Genomic DNA, 18,106 nt, shown 5'->3' with positions numbered 1-18,106 from the left:
ATCATTTGTGCGTTCGTTTATTCATTCCGTCATTTGTTTGTTGATTCATTCATTTGTTCAATCATTCATTGATTTGTTTGTTAGTTTGTTCATTCGTATATTCATTCATTAATTATTTATTCGTTCGTTTGTTCATTCGTATGTTTATTCATTCCCTCATTTGTTTGAACACTCATTTGTGCAATCATTCGTTCATTCATTCATGCATTTCTTTGTTCATTGCGTCATTCACCCATTCATCAACTGATTGGCAGCAAACTTGGCCATCACTCTTCACCTTCATCAGTGAGGAAGACCGCACGACTGTCTGTCTGTGTGTGTGTGTGTGTGTGTGTGTGTGTGTGTGTGTGTGTGTGTGTGTGTGTGTGTGTGTGTGTGTGTGTGTGTGTGTGTGTGTGTGTGTGTGTGTGTGTCTGTGTCTGTGTGTGTGTGTGTGTGTGTGTGTATGATCACATTTCCTTCTTTCTGTTGACTTAGGTGTGTGTGTGTGTGTGTGTGTGTGTGTGTGTGTGTGTGTGTGTGTGTGTGTGTGTGTGTGTGTGTGTGTGTGTGTGTGTGTGTGTGTGTGTGTGGTTAATATTTAGAGTGAATGAGGAGCGTGTTGAAGGCAGAGCGAAGCTTCAAGCAGCAAAGTGTTGTCATCCAGTTTGTTCTTTATCATCTTCTTCATCGTCATCTTCATCACCCGGTGACCCAAGTCTTCATCTTCATCACCCGGTGACCCAAGTCTTCATCCTCATCATCGTCCTCCTCAATGTCGGTTCTTCCGCTGCGAGTCCGAGTGTTGCGGCGCGTGTGGCGTCTGAAGAGGTTCTTCATCGTGGGCGTGAGCCCCTTCCTCCTGCTGCCCCTCGCCCTCAGCACCCCGGTGAGACCCCCCCTTCGTGACCTTTCACCTTTTCCCGCCTTTTCCTGGCCTCCGTCCTTGCTCTTGCTGCTTTTCCTGCGTCATGGAGTCGCCCTGACTTGTCTCGCCATGGCGTCGTCGGCCTCGTGCGCCGGTTGCCGCCGCAATGACGTCACGGCTAAAAAGCACGCCTCCCATTGGCCGAGAGCAACACAAACATGTTTGGCTTCGGACAACAAGGTTTTTTTGTTTTTTTTAATCTGGACTTAGTTGAGGAAATCAAAGTGTTGTGCTAACACTCGCATGTCACTCATTGACCAGCACACGGGGTCAAAGTTCACTGCCTGTTTGCTTTCAACCCTGGCGTCCTTCATTCATCAATACTGCCCTTGTGTGTGTGTGTGCGTGTGTGTGCGTGTGTGTGTGTGTGCACGCGCCTTCATTATTGGAAATACACACCAATAAAGTAAATAGCAAAGTGAAGTATATTTATATAGCGCTTTTCTCTAGTGACTCAAAGCGCTTTTACATAGCGAAACCCAATATCTAAGTCAGTGTTTTTCAACCACTGTGCCGCGGCCCACTGGTGTGCCGTGAGATACAGTCTGGTGTGCCGTGGGAGATTATCTAATTTGGGTTAAAAATATTTTTCGCAGACCAGTAATTATAGTCTGTTGTTGTTGAGTGGTCGGCAGAGTGACCGTGTAATACTCTTCCATATCAATAGATGGCAGCCGGTAGCTAATTGCTTTGTAGATGTTGGAAACAGCGGGAGGCAGTGTGCAGGTAAAAAGGTGTCTAATGCTTAAACTAAAAATAAACAAAAGGTGAGTGCCCCTAAGAAAAGGCATTGAAGCTTAGGGAAGGCTATGCAGAAGGAAACTAAAACTGAACTGGCTACAAAGTCAACAAAAACAGAATGCTGGATGACAGCAAAGACTTACTGTGGAGCAAAGACAAAGTACATCCAATCAACAATGTCCCCACAAAGAAGGATAAAACCCACTGAAATATTCTTGATTGCTGACATGAATCTGCTACAGGAAAATACCAAAAAAAATAGAAAAAGCCACCAAATTAGGAGTGCAAGACAAGAGGTAAAACACTACACACAGGAAAACAGCAGAACAGTCCAAATAAGTCAGGGTGTGATGTGACAGGTGGTGACAGTACACTTACTTTGAGACAAGAGCTATAGTGATGCATGCTTGGTTATGCTTTAAAGTCATATCCAACAATTGCGACAACGACTTTTTACTGTCAACTGAGTTTTGATTTTTAATGATTTCTGCTGGTGGTGTGCCTCCGCATTTTTTCTACGCAAAAAATGTGCCTTGGCTCAAAAAACACTGCTCTAAGTTCCATTTAAAGCAGTGTGGGTGGCACTGGGTAAAGTGTCTTGCTCAAGGGCACAACGGCAGTGACTAGGATGGCGGAAGCGGGGATCGAACCTGGAACCCTCAAGTTGCTGGCATGGCCACTCTACCAACCGATCTATACCGCCCCGAATAGCCAAACAAATATCGACATATTCGGGGGAAAAAATTATTTCAATTTTTAATTTTAAGTAAATATTACTGTAAAAAAATGACAGCTCAGTCTCTGAAATGAAATATGGTAGTTGTTTTATTTACAGTTGTTTGATGAAAAAAGCAACGTCAATTTTATAGCAAAATTCTGACGACTGAGCTGCCGGTTTATTTTGTTGCTATTCTTTTTTTACAGTGAAAAATTTAAAAAAGTAAGTAGATATTACAGTAAAAAAACTGGCAGCTCAGTCCCTAAAAATTTAAATATGGTACAGTTGTTCTATTTACAGTAATTTGGTGAATAAAGTAATGTACATTTTACAATAAATTCTGGCGACTGAGCTGTCAGGTTTTTTTTTTTTGGTTTGGTTTTTTTTACAGTGAAAAATGTGAAAAAGTAAGTAGATATTACGTTAAAAACTGGCAGCTCAGTCCTTAAAATTAAAAATATGGTACAGTTGTTCTCATTACAGCAATTTGGTGAATAAAGCATCGTAAATTTTAGAGTAAAATTCTGACGACTGAGCTGCCTTTTTTTTTTTTACAGTGAAAAATAAAATAAAAAAGTAAGTAGATATGGTAAAAACTGGCAACTCAGTCCCTAAAATTAAAAAGTTGGTACAGTTTTTCAGTTTACAGTAATTTGGTCAATCAAAGCATTGTACATTTTACAGTAAAATTCTGGCGACTGAGCTGCCAGTTGTTGTTTTTTTGTTGTTTTTTTTTGTGAAAAATGCAAAAAATAAAAAGTAGATATTACGGTAAAAATCTGGCAGCTCAGTCCCTAAAATTTAAAATATGGTACAGTTGTTCTATTTACAGTAATTTGGTGAATAAAGCATCGTAAATTTTACAGTAAACTTCTGGTGACTGAGCGGTCAGTTTATTTTATTATTATTTTTACAGTGAAAAATGTAAAAAAAAAAAGTCAGTAGATTTTACAGTAAGAAAATTGGCAGCCAAGTCCCGGCAAGTAAATGTGGTACAATTGTTCTATTTACAGTAATAAACTGTAAAAACAACAACCATAGATTTTATGGTAAACAAACTGGTAGTTCAGTCACCAGAATTTTATGGTAATAATAACAGTGGTACAGTTTTTCAGTTTACAGTAATTTGGTGAATAAAGCATCGTACATTTTACAGTAAACTTGTAGTGACTGAGCTGCCATTTTTGGGGTTTTTTTTGCTATAAAATCAACAGATTTTTTTTTTTAAAGTGAAAAATGTAAAAAAAAAAAAAAGTAAGTAGATATTAAAGTAAAAAACTGGCAGCTCAGTCCCTAAAGTTAAAAATATGGTACACACTATTTACAGTAATAAACTGTACAACAAGAACCGTAGATTTTACGGTAAAAAAAAAAACTGGCAGCTCAGTCACCAGAATTTTACTGTAATAATACCAGCAGTACAGTTCACAGTAATTTGTTGAATTTGGTAAATTTTACAGTAAAATTCTGGCGATTTTTTTCTATTTTATTTAAATTTTTAATTTTTAATTTAAATTTTATTTATTTTTTTTATTTTTTTAATCTTTTATTTATTTTTTTTATTTTGTATTTTAATTTTTAATTTTAAGTAAATATTACAGTAAAAAAATGACAGCTCAGTCTCTAAGTCTATATGGTACAGTTGTTATATATGTGTATGTATATATATATATATATATATATATATATATATATATATATATAAACTGTAAAAACAAGAACCGTAGATTTTAGAGTCACCAGAATTTTACGGCAATAATACCAGTGGTACAGTTTTTCAGTTTACAGTAATTTGTTGAATTTGTTCAATTTTACAGTAAAATTCTGGCGACTGAGCTGCCAGGATTTTTTATTTTATTTTAATTTTTTTAATGAAAAATTTAAAAAAGTAAGTAAATATTACAGTAAAAAAATGACAGCTCAGTCTCTAAAATTAAATATGGTACAGTTGTTCTATTTACAGTAATTTGATGAAAAAAGCAACGTCAATTTTATAGTAAAATTCTGGCGACTGAGATGACAGGTTGTTTTTTTTGTCGCTTTTGTTTTTTTACAGTGAAAAATGTAAAAAACAGTAAGTAGATATTAAAGTAAAAAACTGGCAGCTCAGTCCCTAAAATTAAAAATATTGTACAGTTGTTCTCGTTACAGTAATTTGGTGAATAAAAGCATTGTAAATTTTACAGTAAAATTCTGGCGACTTTTTTTTTCTTTTCTTCTTCTTTCAGTGAAAAATGTAAAAAAGTAAGTAAATATTATGGTAGAAAACTGGCAGCTCAGTCTCTAACAGTAAAATTGGTACCCTGTTTTTCTATTTACAGTAATAAACTGTAAAAACAACAATTTAGTAAAAATGTAGATTTCACTTAAAAAATTTGGTGACTCGGCTTTCTTTTTTCCAAAGTTGTGTTTTTACTTCACACACAGAAAACTGTTCCGGAAGTGAAACAAGTCCTAAATGACCCACAGGTGGTCCAAGTCCTGTGCGAAACTAAAGACTGTTTGCCTCAGTGGGAGCCCTCAGCCCCCCCGTATCATCATGATAAATTGAGACATGATCCCAGTGAGAACAGAACCAGAACCGAGCGTGGGCCCTCAGCTGGACTCGGAGTCAACACCTTTCTGTTGTCTTCTGACCAGGAGGCGGCGTGTGCCTACGTCATCTCGCTGATGGCCTTGTTCTGGTGCACCGAGGTTCTACCCCTGGCCGTCACCGCCCTGCTGCCCATCATCCTCTTCCCTGTGCTGGGCATCATGGAGTCCAAAGACGTAGGCCGCACCCACACACACACACACTCTTAGAGAGTCCAAAGACATGGGCAACACCCCCACACACACACAAGTAGAGGGTCCAAAGACCTAGGCCACACCCACACACACACACTTAGAGGGTCCAAAGACGTAGGCCCCACCTACACACACACACTTAGAGGGTCCAAAGATGTAGGCCACACCCACACACACACACACTTAGAGGCCACACCCACACCCACTGCAAAAAAAGTCTGTAAATAATTTGGTGTAAAAAAATTCTGGGCAGAAATATTCTGTGTAAAAAAAAATTCAGTGCAAAAGAAGTCAGTGGAAAAAATATAGTGGAAAAAAATTCTGGGCAGAAATGTTCAGTGTTAACACATTCGGTGCAGAAAAGTCTGTAAAAAATTCAGAGCAAAAAAATTATAGGCAGAAATAATGTGTTTAAAAAATGACATGTCAACAATTAGTGTAAAAATTCAGTGCAAAAAAATTCAGTGTAAAAAAATATAGTGGCAAAAAATCTGTAAAAAATTCAATGTAAAAAAATTATAGGCAGAAATATTGTAAAAAAAAAAAAAAATTGGTGTAAACAAATTCAGTGCTAAAAAAATCTGTGTAAAAAAATTCAGTGCAAAAAAAAATAGTGCAAAAATTCTTTGCAAAAAAAGTCAGTGTAAAACAATTCCGTGCAGAAAAATGAGGGTAAAAACTCGGTGCAAAAAAAAGTTAGTGTAAAAAAATTCAATGCAGAAAAGTTCAGTGTAAAAAGTCACTCTCGAAAAAAGGGTCCGAAGACATAGGCCACACCCACACTTAGAGGGTCCAAAGACTTAGGCCACACCCGCACACACACACACACACACACACACACTTAGAGGGTCCAAAGACGTAGGCCACACCCACACACACACACTTAGAGGATCCAAAGACGTAGGCCACACCCACACACACACACACTTAGAGGATCCAAAGACGTAGGCCACACCCACACGCACTTAGAGGCCACACCCACACCCACTTAGAGGGTCCAAAGACGTAGGCCACACCCACTCAAACACACTTAGAGGGTCCAAAGACGTAGGCCACAACCGCACACACACACACACTTAGAGGGTCCAAAGACGTAGGCCACACCCACTCACACACACTTAGAGGGTCCAAAGACGCAGGCCACACCCGCACACACACACACACACACACACACACACACGTTTAGAGGGTCCAAAGACTTAGGCCACACACACTTAGAGGGTCCAAAGACGTAGGCCACACCCACACACTTAGAGGGTCGATAGACTTAGGCCACACCCACATGTAGAGGGTCCAAAGACTTAGGCCACACACACTTAGAGGGTCCAAAGACGTAGGCCACACCCACACACTTAGAGGGTCGATAGACTTAGGCCACACCCACATGTAGAGGGTCCAAAGACGTAGGCCACACCCACACCCACTTAGAGGGTCCAAAGACTTAGGCCACACCCACACTTAGAGGGTCCAAAGACGTAGGCCACACCCACACACACACACCCACTTAGAGGGTCCAAAGACATAGGCCACACCCACACACCCACCCACTGAGAGGGTCCTGACGTGCAGGTGTGTGCAGGTGTGCATGCAGTACCTGCGGGACACCAACATGCTGTTTGTGGGCGGGCTCATGGTGGCGGTGGCCGTGGAACACTGGAACCTCCACAAGAGGATCGCGCTGAAGGTTCTGCTGGTGGTGGGCGTGCGTCCCGCCATGTGAGTCACACGTGCAAGTGGCCCACTCCCACTCCCACTCACACCCACACCCACACCCAACCCCGCACGTGTTTTGCAGGCTGATGCTGGGCTTCATGGGTGTGACGGCCTTCCTGTCCATGTGGATCAGCAACACGGCCACCACCGCCATGATGGTCCCCATCGTGCAGGCCGTGCTGGACCAGCTCCACTGCCGCCAGGACGATGGGCCCGACCCCAGGGAGCAGAGCAGCGTACAGGTTTTCCACGTGGGTGTGCCGCTACCTGGACAACCAGGTGAGTCCGGTCATTTCCTGTCATCTGAAATTTGTTCACGCCCCCAAATTTAAGGAATGTTGACAATTATTGTAATTAATATAATGTTTACATTTTTTTATTTCCCTAAAACATTTCCAGGAATTCCAGGATTTTTTTCATCCATTTGAAATAATTGACCATTTTTTCCGTATTTTCTATAAAAATAACAACGTTAAAATGCTCTTTTCTTATTTATGTTAGTTTATGTTATTGTTAGCATGCTAATTATCATGATAAGATTTTTGGCTCATTCATTAAATGCTGGCTAGAATTTATTTTTATTTTCCAAAAATTCCCACATTTCCAGGAATTCCAGGATTTTTTTCCCCCCATTTGAAATAATTGACCATTTTTCCCGTATTTTCAATAAAAATAACAACGTTAAAATGCTCTTTGCTTATTTATGTTAGTTTATGTTATTATTAGTATGCTAATAGCATGATAGCTTTTTGGCTCATTCATTAAATGCTGGCTAGAATTTCTTTTTTTCCAAACATTCCCACATTTCCAGGAATTCCAGGATTTATTTTTTTTCCTCATTTGAAATAATCAACAATGTTCTTTCGTATTTTCAATGACAATAACAATGCTAACATGCTCTTTGTTAATTTATGTTAGTTTATGTTACTGTTAGCATGCTAATGTTAGCATATTAGCATGCTAGCTTTTTAGCTAATTTTACAGACATACGCCTCAGAGTCAAATGCGATGCATGTGAACTGTTAGCATACTGACATTAGCGTGTTAGCATGCTAGCTTTTTTAAGCTAATTTTAGAGGTATACATTTAGGTGTCAAATATTTTGGTACTTGATGCTACTTGGCTAGCATGCTAACCGTTAGCATTCTTTTTCTGGTATTGATTTATTTATCTTGCCTCTGATTGGCCAACAAGCCCAGGGGGAGTGTCATGCAGAGGTGGGCGTGTCTTGAGCTGCTCTCTGTGTCCTGCAGGAGAGCGCGTGCAAAGTGAAGTGGGCGGAGTCTACCAGGAAGTGAACGGCCAAGTGGGAGGAGTCGCAGAGACGGTCTACCAGGAAGTGAACGGCCAAGTGGGCGGAGTCGCGGAGACGGTCTACCAGGAAGTGAACGGCCAAGAGGCGCTCAAACCGCCGCCGCAAGACAAACCTCCATCCCGAGGTCAGGGGTCAAGCAGAACTGCGGCGAGGGGGGCGGGACAGGAAGTGAGTGGTGTTGTGCTTCCAGCAGGCGTGGTGTGTCCAATGGAGGAGGAGGAGGCGGCGAGCGTCGGCGAGAAGAGGAAGAGGCAGAGCAAAGGCCTCCTGCTGTGCGTGAGCTACGCGGCGAGCATCGGCGGCATCGCCACTTTGACAGGAACCGGACCCAACCTGGTTCTGGTGGGCCAGATGAGCCAGTAAGCAGCATGGGCTCAGTGCTTTTTAAGAGGAGACTCTTATTGTGAAAGTCTCCCGCAGACTCTTCCCGCAGAACGGCGACGTGATCAACTTTGCGTCGTGGTTCGCCTTCGCCTTCCCCGCCATGGTTCTGATGCTGGCGCTGGCCTGGTTCTGGCTGCAGTTCGTCTTCATCGGCTGCAAGTGAGTCCGAGCAACTCTTTTTCTGCACTGAATTTTTACACTGAATTGTTCTTACACTGATTTGTTTACACAATATTTCTGCCTAGAATTTTTTTGCACTGAATTTTTACACATTGAATTGTTCTTACACTTGTTTCTACACACTGATATTTGTACTCAATATTTCTGCCTATAATGTTTTTACACTGAATTGTTTGCACTGAATTTTTACACTAATTTTTTTACACAATTTTTTTTACACAAAATTTCTGCCTATAATTTATTTACACTGACTTTTCTGCACTGAATTTTTACACTGACTTTTTTTGCACTGAATTTTTACACAATTTTTTCTGCACTGAAATTTTTACACTGAATATTTCTGCCCAGAACTTTTTTGCACTGATTTTTTAGTACCAATGATTGTCACACACACACACAAGGTGTGGTGAAATGTGTCCTCTGAATTGTTCTTACACTGAATTTCTATACACTGCTTTTTTTACACAATATTTCTGCCTATAATTTTTTACACTGACTTTTTTTGCGCTGAATTTTTAGACTACTTTTTTTTACAAAATGTGTTGTTGTTTTTTACACAATATTTCTGCCTATAATTTTTTTACACTGAATTTTTCTGCATTGGAATTTTTTACACTGCCTTTTTTGCACTGAATTTTTTACACTAATTTTTCTGCACTGAATTTTTTTACACTGAACATTTCCGGGCAGAATTTTTCTGCACTGAAATTTTACACTGATATTTTCTGCGTTGAATTTTTTACACAATATTTTTTTGCACTGAATTTTTACCCAAATTTTTCTGCCCTGAATTGTTTTACACTGGCTTTTTTGCACTGAATTTTTACACTATTTTTTTTGCACTGAATTTTTTTTTGCACTAATTGTTTACACTCATTTCTGCCTATATTTTTTTTACACTGAATTTTTTACAGACTTTTCGGCACTAAATTTTTTTACACTGAATTTTTTTTGCACTGAATTTTTGCAGTAATTGCTTACACTATTTTTTTAACACAATATTTCTGCCTATAATTTTTTTACACTGATTTGTTTTACAGATTTTTCGGCACCGAATTTTTTAAACTGGATTATTTTGCACTGAAGTTTTACACAAATTTTTCTACACTGAAATTTTTACACTGAAAATTTCTGCACAGAATTTTTCTGCATTGATTGTTTACAAACTGAATTGTTCTTACACTGTAATTCTATACACTGCTTTTTTACACAATATTTCTGCCTTTTATTTTTTTTACACTTACTTTTTTTGCACTGAATTTTGAGACTACTTTTTTTACACTAATTTTTGCCTATAATTTTTTTACACTGAATTTTTTTGCAGTGAATTTTTCACACGATTTTTTCTGCACTGAATTTTTTTACACTGATTTTTTACACTAAACATTTCTGCCCAGAACTTTTCTGCACTGAAATTTTACACTGATATTTTCCACATTTAATTTTTTACACTAACTTTTTTTGCACTGAATTTTTACCCTAATTTTTCTGCACTGAATTGTTATACACTGACTTTTTTTGCACAGAATTTTTTAACTATTTTTTTGCACTGAATTTTTTACACTGAATTTTTTTGCAGTGAATTTTTTACACAATTTTTTCTGCACTGAATTTTTTCACACTGATTTTTTACACTGAACATTTCTGCCCAGAACTTTTCTGCACTGAAATTTTACACTGATATTTTCCACATTTAATTTTTTACACTAACTTTTTTTGCACTGAATTTTTACCCTAATTGTTCTAAACTGAATTGTTTTACACTGACTTTTTTTGCACAGAATTTTTAAACTATTTTTTTTTTTTGCACTGAATTATTTTACACTGAATTTTTGCACTAATTGTTTATACTAATTTTTTTAACACAATATTTCTGCCTATATTTTTTTTGCACTGAATTTTTTACAGACTTTTCTGCACCGAATGTTTTAACTGAAAATTTCTGCCCAGAATTTTTTTTTGCACTGAATTTTTTACACTGGCTTCTTTTGCACTGAATTTGTTTTACACAGAATATTTCTGCCCAGAATTTTTTTACACCAAATTTTTCACAGACTTTTTTTGCAGTGAATATTTACCCTGACCCTGTGACCTCTGATCGGCAGCTTTCGGCGAACGTGGGGGTGCGGCGCGGGGCCGACGGCGGAGGAGCAGGCGGCATACGAGGTGATCAAAGACGAGCACCGCCGTCTGGGCCGCATGAGCTACGGCGAGGTCAACGTGCTGCTGCTCTTCGTCCTCATGGTGGCGCTGTGGTTCACACGGGACCCTCGCTTCGTGGACGGCTGGGCCACGCGCCTCTTCAACGCCAACGGCGAGTGAGTAACGCGTGGTGGGCGGGTCACATGACCGCCGACTACGCCCACCGACAGGAAGTGTGTCTCCGCAGGTTCGTCACAGACGCCACCGTCTCTCTCCTGGTGGCGCTCATGTTGTTCGTCCTGCCCTCTGAGCCACCGCGCTACCTGTGCTGCTGGGGGCGGAGCTCCGACGCAGGTGGGTACGCACGCACGCACACTTTCGCCGCAGGCTGCCGATCAGAGGTCACAGGGTCAGCGTAAATATTCACTGCAAAAAAAGTCTGTAAATAATTTGGTGTAAAAAAATTCTGGGCAGAAATATTCTGTGTAAAAAAAAATTCAGTGCAAAAGAAGTCAGTGGAAAAAATTTAGTGGAAAAAAATTCTGGGCAGAAATGTTCAGTGTTAACACATTCGGTGCAGAAAAGTCTGTAAAAAAATTCAGAGCAAAAAAATTATAGGCAGAAATAGTGTGTTTAAAAAATGACTGTCAACAATTAGTGTAAAAATTCAGTGCAAAAAAATTCAGTGTAAAAAAATTCAGTGGCAAAAAGTCTGTAAAAAATGCAATGTAAAAAAATTATAGGCAGAAATATTGTAATAAAAAAATTGGTGTAAACAAATTCAGTGCTAAAAAAATCTGTGTAAAAAAATTCAGCGCAAAAAAAAAAAATAGTGCAAAAATTCTGTGCAAAAAAAGTCAGTGTAAAACAATTCCGTGCAGAAAAATGAGGGTAAAAACCCGGTGCAAAAAAAAGTTAGTGTAAAAAAATTCAATGCAGAAAATATCAGTGTCAAATTTCAGTGCATAAGAATTCTGGGCAGAAAAGTTCAGTGTAAAAAGTCACTCTCAAAAAATTCAGTGCAAAAAATTAAAAGCAGAAAAATTCAGTGCAAAAAATTAAAAGCAGAAAAATTCAGTGTAAAAAAACTATAGGCATAAATATTGTGTAAAACAAAATGAGTGTAAAAAAAAAAAGCAGTGTAAAAATTCAATGCAGTGTAAAACAATTCAGTGCAAAAAAAATTAGGGTAAAAATTCAGTGCAAAAAAAAGTTAGTCTAAAAAATTCAATTCAGAAAATATTAGTTTCAATTTTCAGTGCAGAAAAATTCTGGGCAGTAATGTTCATTGTAAAAAATCACTGTAAAAAAAATTCAGTGCAGAAAAAATTTAGTGTAAAAAATTAAATGCAAAAAAGGCAGTATAAAAAATTCAGTGCAAAAAAGGTCAGTGTAAAAAAATTCAGTGGCGAAAAGTCTAACAAATGCAGTGTAAAAAAATTATAGGCAGAAATATTGTGTTAAAAAAAATGTGTGTAAACAATTAGTGCAAAAATTCAGTGCTAAAAAATTCAGTGTAAAAAAATTCAGTGCAAAAAAAGTCAGTGTGAAACAATTCAATGCAGATAAATTAGGGTAAAAATTCAGTGCAAAAAAAAGTTAGTGTAAAAAAATTCAATATAGAAAACATCAGTGTCAAATTTTAGTGCAGAAAAATTCTGGGCAGAAATGTTCCGTGTAAAAAATCACTGTAAAAAAAAATCAGTTCAGAAAAATGTGTGTAAAAAATTCATTGCAAAAAATTATAGGAAAAAATTAGTGTAAAAAAGTAGTCTAAAAATTCAGTGCAAAAAAAAGGCAGTGTAAAAAATTCAGTGGCGAAATTCAGTGTAAACAAATTATAGGCAGAAATATTGTGTTAAAAGATGAGTGTAAACAATTAGTGCAAAAATTCAGTGCTAAAAATTTCAGTGTAAAAAAATTCATGCAAAAAGATAGTGTAAAAAATTCTGTGCAAAAAAAGTCAGTGTTAAACAATTAAGTGCAGAAAAATTAGGGTAAAAATTCAGTGCAAAAAAAAGTTAGTGTAAAAAATTAAATGCAGAAAATATCAGTGTCAAATTTCAGTGCAGAAAAATTCTGGGCAGAAATGTTCAGTGTAAAAAATCACTGTAAAAAAATGCAGTGCAGAAAAATTTGTGTAAAAAATTCAGTGCAAAAAAAGCAGCGTAAAAAATTCAGTGTTAAAAAATTATAGGCAGAAATGAGTGTAAAAAAAGTAGTCTAAAATTTCAGTGCAAAAAAAATTACAGGCATAAATATTGTGTAAAAAAAAAAGCAGTGTATAGAAATACAGTGTATGTGTCTTTGCTGTCTTCCAATCAGGCCCCGCCCCTCCCCTGCTCACCTGGCAGGTGACCCAGAAGAAGATGCCGTGGAACATCGTGCTGCTGCTGGGCGGCGGCTTCGCACTGGCGAAAGGAAGCGAGGTGGGCGATGGCGGCGGCGGTGGAGTGACAAACAGGAAGTGCTGAACGCTTGTGTGTCCTCAGGAGTCGGGACTCTCCCGCTGGCTGGGGGAACAGATGGCGCCGCTTCACTCCATCCCGCCGTGGGCCGTGGTGGTGGTGCTCTGCCTCCTCATCGCCGTCTTCACAGAATGTGCCAGCAACGTCGCCACGGCGACGCTCTTCCTGCCCATTGTGGCGTCCATGGTAAGCGCGCCGCCTTCCTCGCCGTCGCCGTGTCTCGCCTGACGACCCGTGTGGCGCCTGTGTGCAGTCCCAGTCCATCGGGCTGAACCCGCTCTACGTCATGATCCCCTGCACCCTCAGCGCCTCCTTCGCCTTCATGCTGCCCGTCGCCACCCCCCCCAACGCCATCGTCTTCTCTGCTGGATACCTCAGGGTGTCGGACATGGCGAGTCTGGCCTCACTCAGGCCGAATGCTACCTGCCTCAGATAAACATATAGCCTGTTAGCTTTAGCCACATGCTAATTGTTAGCAACATGCTAACTGCAAGCCACGTGAAAGTATATGTATAACTTCAGCCACATGTTAATTGTTAGCCACATGCTAGTGGAAATAAAACTTAAGCCACATGCTAATTGTTAGCCACATGCTAGTGAACATAAAACTTAAGCCACATGCTAATTGTTAGCCACATGCTAGTAAACATAAAACTTACGCCACATGCTAATTTTTAGCCACATGCTAGTGGAAATAAAACTTAAGCCACATGCTAATTGTTAGCCACATGCTAGTGAACATAAAACTTAAGCCACATGCTAATTGTTAGCCACATGCTAGTGAACAAAAAACTCAAGCCACATGCTAATTGTTAGCCCCATGCTAGTGAACATAAAACTTAAGCCACATGCTAATTGTTAGCCACATGCTAGTGAACTTAAAACTTAAGCCAAAAAAAAATTATAGGCAGAAATATTGTGTTAAAAGAAATAGTGTAAACAAAAAAATTCTGTGTAAAAAATTCAGAGCAAAAAAAAAAATTGTTTAAAATTTCTGTGCAAAAAAAGGCAGTGTAAAACAATTCAGTGCAGAAAAATTAAGATAAAAATTCAGTGCAAAAAAAGTTAGTGTAAAAAAGTCAATGCGGAAAATAGTGTAAAATTTCAGTGCAGAAAAATTCTGGGCAGAAATGTTCATTGTAAAAAAAATTCAGTGCAGAAAAATTAGTGTAAAAAAATTCAGTGCAAAAATGGCAGTGTAAAAAATTAAATGCAGAAAATTTCAGTGTAAAAAATATTGTGTAAAAAACAAATTTGTGTAAAAAAAGTAGTCTAAAAATTCAGTGCAAAAAAAGTCAGTGTAAAAAAAATAGGCAGAAATATTGTGTAAAAAAAGCAGTGTATAAAAATTCAGTGTAAGTGTAAGAGCAATTCAGTTTGAAAAAAATCAGTGCAAAAAAAATTCTGGGCAGAAATATTCAGTGTAAAAATTTCAGTGCAGAAAAATTAGTGTAAAATTTGGTGCAAAAAAGGCAGTGTAAAAAAATTCAGTGTAAAAATTCAGCGTAAAAACATTAGGCAGAAATATTGTGTAAAAATATCAGTGTGTTGAAACAAGTGTAAGAACAATTCAATGCGTAAAAATTCAGTGCAAAAAAAGTCAGTGTAAAAAAAATTCTAGGCAGAAATATTGTGTAAAAATCAGTGTAACAACAATTCAGTGTAAAAATTGAGTGCAGAAAAGAGTTGCTATATATATGTTCAAACATGCTGATACACAAACACTAACCAGCACATGTGCGCCCCCTGCAGGTTAAAACGGGCGTGGTGATGAACGTCATCGGCATCGTGTGCATCAGCGTGGCCATCAACAGTTGGGGTCGACTCTTGTTCTCCCTGGACTCCTTCCCTTCCTGGGCAAATGTCACCACACACGTTTAGCTCCGCCCATTAAGGCTTCCTCATCGACATTTTATTTTGAAAAGTCCTACACTTCCGGTCAAACCTGTGCAGTGGGCGGAGTCTGCACGTGACAAGCTGCTACAAAAAAAAAAGTTCATGTCTTACTTTTTACTGCTCGTCATGGTCACTTTTGGTGACGTAACCAATAACATCCGAGCAAATGTATTTATTTAGACTTGTATTTTGACTACTAACTATGGCACAATAGTGACGTAAGAATGTTTTTTGAACACGTTCAGCAGACTGACCTCACTTTAATAAGCTTTACATAAATATGTGTCACTCGTACGTGTTTAATCGATACAACATCAGCTAGTATTGCGTTTATTTATGCACTTATCGTGTCTAATGAAGTGACAAACATAAACATGTAACATATGTAATATAGATAACAATAAATGGAATGTTATTAAGTCATATGTTTGTTGCATAATGTCTCTCTCAAGCGGTCATTTGATGAACCACAGCTGCCGTAAAGTGTCAAAAAAAAGTAAAAAAAAATGTAATTTCCGGCAAACATTATTGTGTTGTGTTGCGGCTAATCGCAAAACAACAAACCGTTTTGTCTTCGTATTTTCACACTTTGGTTCCAAGGTGTACTTTTAATCTGCTTTTATATGTGTTTGTATTCATGAAAGGCTTAGTCGGTCGCTTTTTTAGCAGACTGACCTCACTTTAATAAGCTTTACATAAATATTTATCACTCGTTCGTGTTTAATCGATACAACATCAGCTATTATTGCGTTTATTTATGCACTTATCGTGTCTAATGAAGTGGCAAACATAAACAATAACATGTAACATATGTAATATAAATAACAATAAATTGAATGTTATTAAGTCATATGTTTGTTGGCAGTGTTGGGACTAACGCGTTACAAAGTAACGCGTTACTGTAACGCCGTTAGTTTCGGCGGTAACTAGTAATCTAACGCGTTATTTTTTATATTCAGTAACTCAGTTACCGTTACTATGTGATGCGTTACTGCGTTATTTTGCGTTATTTTTTATGTAGTATCGGCTAGAAACTGAGGATCTGAGTGTGTTTTATTGCAGCGTAGCAGAGACGTGCTTCTGATTCTTCCTCTGCGCTCTCTGTGTGTGTGTGCGTGTGGGTGTGGGAAGGGGAGGAGAGGGGAGGGGGGTGCGCAATACAACGTAAACCGTTGGCCAACCAAAAAGTAACCACAGAACACTATACGACTATACGGTATAGTGTTCTGTGGTTACTTTTTGGTTGGCCAAGCGGACGTGACGACAGGCTGTCCCCACTCAGATCCGCACAGACCAGGAGGGGGCGTGCCTTAAGTCCGGCTGGAAATCGGGAGACATTTGGAGAATGGTTGTCCCAGGGAGAGGCACTGAAATTCGGGAGGGTTGGCAAGTATGAGATATTCTCACTTCTTTTCTTTTGTCGAGCACAAAGAAAAGAACATTTTAGTTAAATGTAAGTTGTGTCTTGGATCAAAGATCCCGTCTACTGCCCAAAACAACAATTCAAATCTGCCTGGTTAGGCTCTGTGTATGTCACGTGTGCCTTCCTTGGGTGAAGCCAGCTTTACAGCTATGTTGTTGATTGATTGATTGATTGATTGAAACTTTTATTAGTAGATTCCGTACAATTGACCACTAAATTGGTAACACCCAAATAAGTTTTTTAACTTGTTTAAGTCGGGGTCCACTTAAATTGATTCATGATACAGATATACACTATCAAATATATACTAACATCATAATACAGTCATCACACAAGATAATCATCAGGGTATATACATTGAATTATTTACATTATTTACAATCCGGGGTGTGGGATATGGAGGGGGGTGGGAGGGGGTTAGGTTTGGTTGGTATCAACACTTTAGTCATCAACAATTGCATCATCAGAGAAATGGACATTGAAACAGTGTAGGACTGACTTGGTAGGATATGTACAGCAAGTAGTGGACACAGAGAGAGAGATCAGAAAGTATAAGAAAAAGTGTCTACATTTGATTATTTACAATCCGAAGAGGTATTATGTGGAAGGGAGGGTGTTAGTTTAGGGTTTTAGTTGCCTGGAGGTGTTCTTTTAGTGCGGTTTTGAAGGAGGATAGAGATGCCCTTTCTTTTACACCTGTTGGGAGTGCATTCCATATTGATGTGGCATAGACAGAGAATGAGTTAAGACCTTTGTTTGTTCGGAATCTGGGTTTAACGTGGTTAGTGTTAGTGTTAGTGTTATTATGCTGTTTGTTACTTATGTATGTTATGTTGCAGCTATTTAAAATAGTTTTGTCATTTTGTTCTGGCCTGAAATAAATTGGCCCTTTGAAACATATCTTTGTCTTTGTGTGTTGTATGTAGACCACATTGCTTAGCAGAGTTCAGTGATGCAAATGCATGTCAAGTTGATCAACAGATTGTATTATTCTCCAGTGCAATAACAGTACTGAAATGAAGGCTAAAAGGGCATTAATGGGAGCTTTAAAAAAAAAAGAGTAGAAGAAGTAACTAAATAGTTACTTTTCACAGTAACACATTACTTTTTGGTGTAAGTAACTGAGTTAGTAACTGAGTTACTTTTGAAATAAAGTAACTAGTAACTGTAACTAGTTACTGGTTTTCAGTAACTAACCCAACACTGTTTGTTGCATAATGTCTCTCTCAAGCGGTCATTTGATGAACCACAGCTGCCGTAAAGTGTCAAAAAATTTAATTTCCGGCAAACATGCTTGTGTTGCGGCTAATCGCAAAACAACAAACCGTTTTGTCTTCGTATTTTCACACTTTGGTTCCAAGATGTACTTTTAATCTGCTTTTATATGTGTTTCTATTCATGAAACGCTTAGTCAGTCCCTTTTTTAGCAGAC

The 18,106-nt window shown here is 38.4% G+C and overlaps 1 protein-coding gene across 3 annotated transcripts; it reads left to right on the top strand.

Annotated features, from left to right (window-relative positions):
• Positions 1-602: 602 nt before the first annotated feature.
• LOC133577151 (Na(+)/citrate cotransporter-like) lies at positions 603-15,621 on the top strand. Of its 3 annotated transcripts, none has more exons than XM_061930743.2 (12): positions 603-868; positions 5,007-5,135; positions 6,733-6,869; positions 6,949-7,145; positions 8,120-8,540; positions 8,602-8,724; positions 10,851-11,063; positions 11,135-11,241; positions 13,213-13,316; positions 13,380-13,541; positions 13,609-13,746; positions 15,108-15,621. In XM_061930743.2, the coding sequence occupies exons 1-12, from the start codon at positions 755-757 to the stop codon at positions 15,234-15,236; spliced, it is 1,974 nt and encodes a 657-aa protein (XP_061786727.2). In that variant the 5' UTR covers positions 603-754; the 3' UTR covers positions 15,237-15,621. The 3 variants fall into 3 exon arrangements, with proteins under 3 accessions (XP_061786727.2, XP_072768618.1, XP_072768617.1); XM_072912517.1 differs by lacking the exon at positions 15,108-15,621 and having other exon boundaries at positions 8,120-8,305; positions 8,375-8,540; positions 13,609-14,291; XM_072912516.1 differs by lacking the exon at positions 15,108-15,621 and having other exon boundaries at positions 8,120-8,305; positions 8,372-8,540; positions 13,609-14,291.
• The last annotated feature ends 2,485 nt before the right edge of the window (positions 15,622-18,106 follow it).

The sequence above is a fragment of the Nerophis lumbriciformis genome, linkage group LG37 (assembly GCF_033978685.3).
Source record: "Nerophis lumbriciformis linkage group LG37, RoL_Nlum_v2.1, whole genome shotgun sequence".
NCBI classification, from domain to species: Eukaryota; Metazoa; Chordata; class Actinopteri; order Syngnathiformes; family Syngnathidae; genus Nerophis; species Nerophis lumbriciformis.
This window is presented reverse-complemented; position numbering and strand designations above follow the sequence as displayed.

Bases quoted from the DNA above. Each gene is read 5' to 3' on its own strand.
- LOC133577151 (XM_061930743.2), top strand. From the start codon at position 755: ATGTCGGTTCTTCCGCTGCGAGTCCGAGTGTTGCGGCGCGTGTGGCGT. The intron at 11,242-13,212 runs GTGGGTACGCAC...TCTTCCAATCAG, and splicing joins GGGGCGGAGCTCCGACGCAG to GCCCCGCCCCTCCCCTGCTC. The intron at 13,542-13,608 runs GTAAGCGCGCCG...GCCTGTGTGCAG, and splicing joins TGCCCATTGTGGCGTCCATG to TCCCAGTCCATCGGGCTGAA.